This window comes from Hevea brasiliensis, chromosome 9 (assembly GCF_030052815.1).
Source record: "Hevea brasiliensis isolate MT/VB/25A 57/8 chromosome 9, ASM3005281v1, whole genome shotgun sequence".
Lineage (NCBI taxonomy): Eukaryota > Viridiplantae > Streptophyta > Magnoliopsida > Malpighiales > Euphorbiaceae > Hevea > Hevea brasiliensis.
Genome location: NC_079501.1, coordinates 10,660,150 through 10,667,971, shown reverse-complemented (window position 1 = coordinate 10,667,971; position 7,822 = coordinate 10,660,150). Strand labels below are relative to the sequence as shown.

At 34.2% G+C, this 7,822-nt stretch overlaps 1 protein-coding gene across 2 annotated transcripts; it reads right to left on the bottom strand.

Annotated features, from left to right (window-relative positions):
- Positions 1–803: 803 nt before the first annotated feature.
- Positions 804–6,876, bottom strand: LOC110643967 (uncharacterized). 2 transcript variants are annotated; one of them, XM_058152828.1, is made up of 16 exons: positions 6,155–6,876; positions 6,033–6,077; positions 5,852–5,950; positions 5,642–5,752; positions 4,718–4,892; positions 4,526–4,579; positions 4,043–4,179; positions 3,884–3,943; positions 3,722–3,799; positions 3,179–3,252; positions 2,924–2,976; positions 2,208–2,287; positions 2,030–2,113; positions 1,759–1,830; positions 1,623–1,671; positions 804–1,404 (listed from the first exon to the last, which is right to left on the bottom strand). In XM_058152828.1, exons 1-15 carry the CDS (start codon positions 6,224–6,226, stop codon positions 1,636–1,638), a joined length of 1,230 nt encoding a protein of 409 aa, XP_058008811.1. In that variant the 5' UTR covers positions 6,227–6,876; the 3' UTR covers positions 804–1,404; positions 1,623–1,635. The 2 variants fall into 2 exon arrangements, with proteins under 2 accessions (XP_058008811.1, XP_058008810.1); XM_058152827.1 differs by having other exon boundaries at positions 4,526–4,582; positions 6,155–6,873.
- Between the last annotated feature and the right edge of the window lie 946 nt (positions 6,877–7,822).

Below are 7,822 nucleotides of genomic sequence, written 5' to 3'. Positions count from 1 at the left end.
ATTAATTTTTAATTTTTTAAAAGAGAAAAATCAATTTAATTATTTTCTATATTTTTTTAAACAGATGTAATATAATTACTAAATATAATTATCACATGTTATTATGTTCCTAATTTTTAATTTAAAAAGACAATTGCAGTAAAATCAAAACTCATATTTACTTTGAATAAAAATTAATATTTAAAAGTTTTTTTTCTTTTATGCATTTAATAAATTTTAATTTAATTTTTATTACTTTTAAAATAATATTGTTATTATTATTATTATTATTATTATTATTATTATTATTATATATGAAGAATAATTTATTGCTATTAAAAAAAAAAGGCATGACTATTAAATTCATTAATTCGAAAGTAATTATTAACTTATTTGATTAAAATTTATTGTTAACATTTTAAATAATAATATTAAAATTCTTTTAATTGAAAAATAATATATATATATATATATATATATATATATATATATATATATATATATATATATATATATATATATATATATATTACCCTGCATAGTACTGATATCACATACAACAAATATATGATATCAGGTCCTTATGGGAGAGGGACAAGGAATGTGCTCTTCATGCATCCCCTTCTGGTCTATCTTCCAAACAAACAGAAACAGAATTTTCCCTTCTTCTACCTTTTGCCAGGCAAAGCTGTAGGAAAAGAGAATATGCTCAAGCAATGTGGAATCAACACCTGCCGCCTAGTTTCTCTGCGGACATTTGCCTTGTTAACATTTCTAAGACAGGCCAAAATCTGCCCGCTGACAGTCACTTCGTTCAAAATTCATTTAGAAAATATAACCAAATAAAAATTCATTATAGAAATTAGAATCGGTTCTGCATTGTCATGCTGTCAAGTGCAAAGTCTGCCTCGAACTAGAATGAGAATCAAATTTAAGGATGATTCCATTGGCAGAGGACATTAAGAACACCTGGCTCCAAAAAGAGAGATTTGGGCAGTCTCTACTTTCTAAGTTACATTGGAATGACGGTAACATATATGATTTGGCCAGAGGACAGTCCCTTGCCTCCGCTGCCAAATATTGACAATATTTATTCTCCGCAGTCTCGACAATTTACCTAATCAACTCTGTACTCATCTGTTTGACTTTTACTGATTCTTCACTTGCAATCATGTCCGCCCTAAATCACATATGGGGACCAATTACCAAAATCAAACCTTGGTGGGTAAGAGAAAAGGGACCAGTCAGCTTTTGCGCACCCTGGCTGATATCATCCTGCGCTCAGGATTCAATGTTCAACATTACAATTTTGGAGCTGTTAAGCACTGAACATTGAACAAGAGGTTTCAAAGCCCACCAGAGATATAACTAGAAATGGGCTTCATTCACCAAGGCCCAATCAAACTTACATGTCTTGTGTGAAGTCTGCATCCAGAATAGAAAAGCATCATCAACTTAATCGGCATTTAAAGTTGAGGGAAATTATTAATAGGAATCGCCAGGAGGGGGAAAAAAGTTATCCCCATATTGAGAATATACGTGGTTGTGGCAGTTATGATATTGAAAATTATCTTCAAATAAAATTGAGCAAGGCAATATACATCCTGATGATCTTGGTAGAAGATTATCAAGCAGAGACTTACACAAGCAGTGGTGTCAAATGGCATTATTCTTATCATATTCCTTCTCTTTCTGAAACCGAAAGACAATATCCAGTCATCAAAATGCCAAAAACATGGCCCAGTATCCAAAAATGAAATATACTAACTAAAACTTAACCTGGCACTTCTGATCTGAGGTATTTGCCTGAGTTGTTGAGCACTCAGAATCTAAGTGTGTTGTTGCAATAAACTGTACGTAATGAAACATATAGAGTTGTTAACAGTTTAAAAGTTTTCTAATCTTGGAGATCCCATCCAGTTTTCTTCTAAGCAATGGTTGGCTAATGAAAAAAAATAAATATATGACCTTGATTACCAATTTTATTATGTCCAATTTGGAAGAAATCAATGGCTAGTTTCTTCATTGTAAACATATTAATATTTCTTACCTTCCCATTTTTTTCTGCAATGCTTGGACCATTAACTGCAGATTGAAGTTCAGAGCAAGGTGAGTGCAGTGCAGAAGAAGCAGACTGCCAATGAATGATTAGAAAAAAATTATTATATTGCTCTTTAGCACATTAATGCTAAAGAAGTACATTGATTTGCAACAACCAATACACTTGCCTCTGACACACAGGAGTTTAAATGATTGTTTTCTTGCAGGAGGTTACCAACTGAGTGCTGCACCTGACATGTAAGCAAAGCTGCACGAAAAATTTAGCGACCCATTCTTGCTACATCTCATGTTTTTGTCTTCAACTTGTATTAAAGAATCACTTGGTAGAATGTAGGCAGGCATCTTTTTTTTTTTTTTCCTTCTTTATGACTAGAAACCACTATTTGCAATTTTGCATATCTAGTTTAGGACCCATTTCTGGGAGCCACCTCTCAATTTGTGAATATCATGCATGGATGCTGACTCAGTCAACAAGATGAACTTTCTCCTGCAATGCTACTGGAAACAAGTACAATGGAACAGCATTACCTTTGCCTAATCATTAGATTGGTCTTTCAACAACAACGAAAAAATGGATTATGGTGATTAATTATCACATACAGGGAAACTTTTGAAATTGCACCGTGATTTATTGTTGAAAGGGCAGAAAAACTCCTAACAGAAAGTGCAATGCTGAAACAAAGCTAATGCACCCCTAAACCACCATAGGTTGACAGCAACCCATTTCTATCATAATGGTAACAAACTTAGGTGACTTTCTCAAAGTGTTGCATCTTCTTTCAGAATGCATGAAGTAACAAAGAGAAATATTTGCCAACATACTCGGCTCTTCTACCACTAATCCCTAAATAAGTGAAAACAACATGAAGAAGGAACAGCATACCTCGATTTTCTGCAGTTCCTATCATGGGAGCTTTAATACGAGATGATTCTCCGCTGTTTAGGACATCAGATTCAATAATGATCAGCCTCTTATAGTATAGATAGTGTCACAAGTAAGAACCAGCATCCAAACAAAAATAAAAGTTGTAGCACATTATCCTTTTCTTTTCTTGTTTTCTTGTTGTTAACTACTTATTTAGCTAAGAATTTCCATTATTTGGGTGTGCTGATGTTGCCAAGAAGTCAGTTCAGTTACCTATTATCTTCATTTGTCCTGACTGTACCACAGTCATCTTGACATTTCAGTGCAGAGGATAATGCCTTTTTGTCCTGTCATTGAAGTCCAGGATATTTCAGCCTAAGAAGCAAATGCAATCAAAAGTTAAACTACATATAAAGTTATCAATGAAGGTTCTTTGAGGCATCATGGTACATTTATCAAGATCTAGAGGGTAATGAAAAGTACATGCATATCATAGATTGATGGATTAAGATAATGATAAAGAAGTTTAAGTCCACAGCCAAACTATTTTATCTGGAGTATGATCAAAAGGGCATGTCTAAATCAAAATCTAGAAATTTACATGGAACAGCCAGATTTTGGAAAGCTTTCCTCATATGTGATTTATTATTATGTCATCAACTATCATGGGTAAATGTCCTTAGATCTATGTCTTACTCGCCATCAACTCACTGGAAAATACTCGAAACTTCAAGCAGTTCTTAGGAATGAAAATATATGACAGATTTAATTTGAAAGAGTGAATGCTTGAAGTAAAAAAATGAAACCTTCGCTGACCTCTTCATCCATATTTTTAACAGTCTCCTTAACCTTCTGTAAAATTACTGCTAAATTCCCCACTTCACAATGTAGAGCCTGATTTTCAGAAACAAACAAGAAAGGTCAATAAGCACAAAGAAACAGAAGTCAAATAAACAGCCAATGGACTTAAATTCTAACCTCTTTCTCAGAAATCAGATTCTGTATTACTGCATCCTTTGCCAAAAGATTTTTCTGAAGGTGAGATTTGTTAAGACAATTCATAAGAGAATATTTTCAGCTAAAGGTAAATTCTTTTGTTGGAATCTAGAAAACAGATATTCATGCTTGTGTGGATATCTCTTCTATTTGAGTTTGACAATTGTTCCTAATATTTGCTGCTTCCAGTTGTCCTTCTAGGTCTGATATAATTTTCCCCTTTCTTTGGAGCTCATCCTCATTATTTTTCAGTTTATTTTCCAGGTCATGGACCTTTTCTGGGGAAAAAAAAAGAGTAAAAAAAAAAAAAGACATAACCAGATCTTGAAAAGCTTTGCTTTTGGAATTAAATAGTAACTTGGCAATGACAGGGACTGATTTTAACAGCAATGAGTGAATTAAACATTCAGGTTTGACCAAGAAGAAAGAGAAACAAAATACTATCAATTACACTTTTCGAAAGATGATCAACTAGCACCATGTATATTATTTCACTTTGCAAAAGATGATCAACTAGGACCACTACACTTGATATACTCACTTGGATTGAAACAAGCTAAAATGAATTTTCACAGTCTAAAAGCAAATTCTAGTTAAGGCAGGTGAATGAGAATATGGGTTTACCAACAAATACTTCTTCAAAAACAGAGACCTTATCCATCTTGCTCCTTAAGCCAGCTACTGAACAGAGCAAAGAAAGTTAATAAAATGTAAATACACAATATTATAGCATCCATTAGATTATGAACAGTCTATGCTAGAAATCTACACATTCTAGAACGCCTGGAAGTTGTAACAATTCAGAAAGCTACATACCTACTTCCTCTTTTTCAAGCACAAGGAGTTGCACAGTGTCCACAACGTGCTTGATTGAGAAAGTTTCCTTTTCTATACAATCAAACAACGACAGATGAGAATCTAGCTTTTCTGATAGGAGACCGAGTTTTCTATCTCTGGCTTCAATTGCACGTTTCATCTCACAAGTTGATTCCTGCTCATAAATATCAATCATCAAGTCAGTTAACAACATATTAATTACAGAGGCATCTCAATTTGAATGCGAATCAAACACATAAGATACTCTTAGATCCATTGGGCTTCCTAACAGTTTCTGCCAAAAATTCCAGCTCTAATGTACACAACATAACTTCACCTGTCTTAATTAAATTGAAGGCTAGCATTAATGATGACCTTCACAAAGTCCATAATTCCCCATTATTCCATATAAGAATGTAACGCATAAAGGCATAAGCAAGCAATCGTTTTTTTTTTTTTAAGCCAAAAATAATGATATTTAGAAACTTTATTCGTGCCCATTTGTGGATGTTCAACAATGGGACGTAAAAACGTCAATTCAGAAAACCAAAATCTCCAAAATGATAACTTATCATTGGAATAAAAGCAATATGCTTTTAGCATGCATCGTCAATTAATCATCATTGAACGGCATTCATCTATTATTTGAAGTTTGGTTCTGATCCTAAAGCATTTAAACAATCACACGGTTAAGCTGTTCTAATTTCTAAACCGCAAGAAACAGAATGCATGATTCTTTATAAAGTAAATTCTCAGGGCACCACACAGTCGAACAAGCAAAATTGATAAGTTCAGGTTACTATCTTGGCAAAAATTTTCAAAACAATTTTGAATATAAAACAAAAAATGTGTTGATATTTTACGAACATTCCCCAATTTGGTTCTACTGGTATCCACAATGCCAAAGGCTTAAGAAACTCAAACCTCATAAGCATGCACGAAGCTTTCCCTAGATTGAAGCAGGGTCTGTATTGTTCCTTGCATCTCCTTCTGTCTATTCTCAAGCAAAGCATTGTCGTCTTGAAGGTAACTCACCTATGAGAAAACAAACTCACAATCACCATCAATCAGCAATGAGAAATTAAAATTCAACTATAGTTTCTAAGGAGCATTTCCACGAACACGTAGACTAACCTTCCGTTCAAGCTTATTGCGCAATTCGTTGGAAGAAGCTAACTCCGCCTGCAAATCCTGCAACTTCCTTCCGTATTCCTCCTCGGATTGCTTTTGTTTCTGTATACAAATTTCAAATATCAAATTTCCAAGAAAAAGATAATGAAAGGAAATTGGAAAAGTAATATTGATGTAGCAGAACCTGAATTAGAATATGGCATTGTTCGGTAGCAGAGCGTTCTCTTTCCTATAGTATTCCACAAACAAAAACGATTAAGAGAGAGGGTAGGTATAAAAATGGTGATTGGTGAGGGAAATTCTTACTCTGAGATCTCGAAGTTCGGAGGTTAGGGCTTGAAGCTGGAGCTTGAATTTAGAAAGTTTAAGCAACTCCATTTTCCCTCCAAAATTGAAAATTACGTTCAGCCGCAGCAGTATTGCACTCGACCATTCAAAAACAAAAGGAGAAAGATGCTTTGGCCTGGCCTCTACTCTCCACAGCCATTCGGTATTTTTGTTGCAAACATACGACTTGTCGTTAAAATTGGAGTTGACTCTTTTATTTCTTACTTCTTTTAGCCAGAGACAGTAAGAAGAATTTCATTAATAAAAGGGCTTAAACAGCGTAAGACAGGAGAAGTTCAAATCAAGCATAGGCTTCCAAAGAAGGGCCCTATAACAGACCACCCGGCCCAGATTAACTAATCCGTCCCAACCACAAACGACTCGGAAACTCAACCCTTCCTCTCAAAGCAAACCATCGCAGACAAGCAGAGGCAATTTTGCCAATTCCAAGCGCACAGTGATCAAGCGGCGCCTAAAGAAGAAGAGCAGCACCGAAGAACAAGTGATGAGAAGCTTCCAACAGAAACAAAGGGGAAAAACTGGTGAAATGCCTCGAAACCTCTTTCCCACAAAACAGAACCTTCTCAACCCAAGATACGGCCAAAAATTGACGAGCAGCAGACAGAGCTCTGATGGCCTTCTCTATAGGCATTTGAGTAGGGCGAGCGTTTGATTCATCAAATCGAATTTTGACCTGAAATTTTAATCAATTCTTATTATACTAATCAAATCAAATTGAAATTGAAAAAATATATTTTATATTAATTATTAATAATAGTTATAAATTAAATATTATTAATAAAATTATAAAAATATTAATTATAAATGATATATTATTAATAGAAATGTAAGTAATATAAAATCAAAAATTTCGATTACTCAATTAAAAGTAATAAAATAATAAATAAAAATCAAATAATTTTAAAATTAATAATTAAAAATTAAACCAAATTAAATACATTATTATCAAAATAATGAAATTTCATCGTTTACTTGGATCTATTCCATTATAATTGAATAATGCATTGTAGGGACTGGATGCTTCGAAGACACACCACCATGTAACACCCACAACAACTATCCTCACCCCTCACCAAGCCATGGAGCTCTGGGTGGGAGCAAGAACCAGGCGCTTGCATCCCATTCAGTTGAAGAATAGCTTGCAAAAATAACAACACAAATAGCCTAACATTAATCACAATGATAGAGAAGAGACCCACCCTAGAGCAAGGTGAAGGAAAGCCTATCTGAATAGAGAAGACCGATGTACTCAGCAAAAGAAGAGGCAATGACCTCATAAAGAAAACGAACAACTAAAAGAAAATTCAGTCGAAAGAAACTGGAGAGAGAATTTTCTTTATTTTTAATCAAATTAAAAAGTGCGTCTATTATTAGGCTAAACGTATTCTTGTATTGATCCATTACAGCAAATATATGTATCTGTTTGATTTTTAGAGGCTACAGCCTACAAGGTGTAGTTGAGGATAATTTTGCAATATGTTTGGTGCAATTGGTGACTTGCGATGGATTGAGCTGAACATAAATACGTGAATGATTTGGAAGAAGTATTCCAATGCCTTATCATGGGGTTCCCAATCCACTTTCGATCCAGTCATGCAGAGCAGAGGTCTACCTGCCTTTTGTCTT

Excerpts from the sequence above, each read along its gene's own strand:
- LOC110643967 (XM_058152827.1), bottom strand. The coding sequence starts at position 6,226 with ATGGAGTTGCTTAAACTTTCTAAATTCAAGCTCCAGCTTCAAGCCCTA. Across the intron at positions 3,944-4,042 it reads GTCAAACTCAAATAGAAGAG|CTTCAGAAAAATCTTTTGGC; the intron begins ATATCCACACAA and ends AACAAATCTCAC. Across the intron at positions 1,831-2,029 it reads TTGCAGAAAAAAATGGGAAG|TTTATTGCAACAACACACTT; the intron begins GTAAGAAATATT and ends CATTACGTACAG.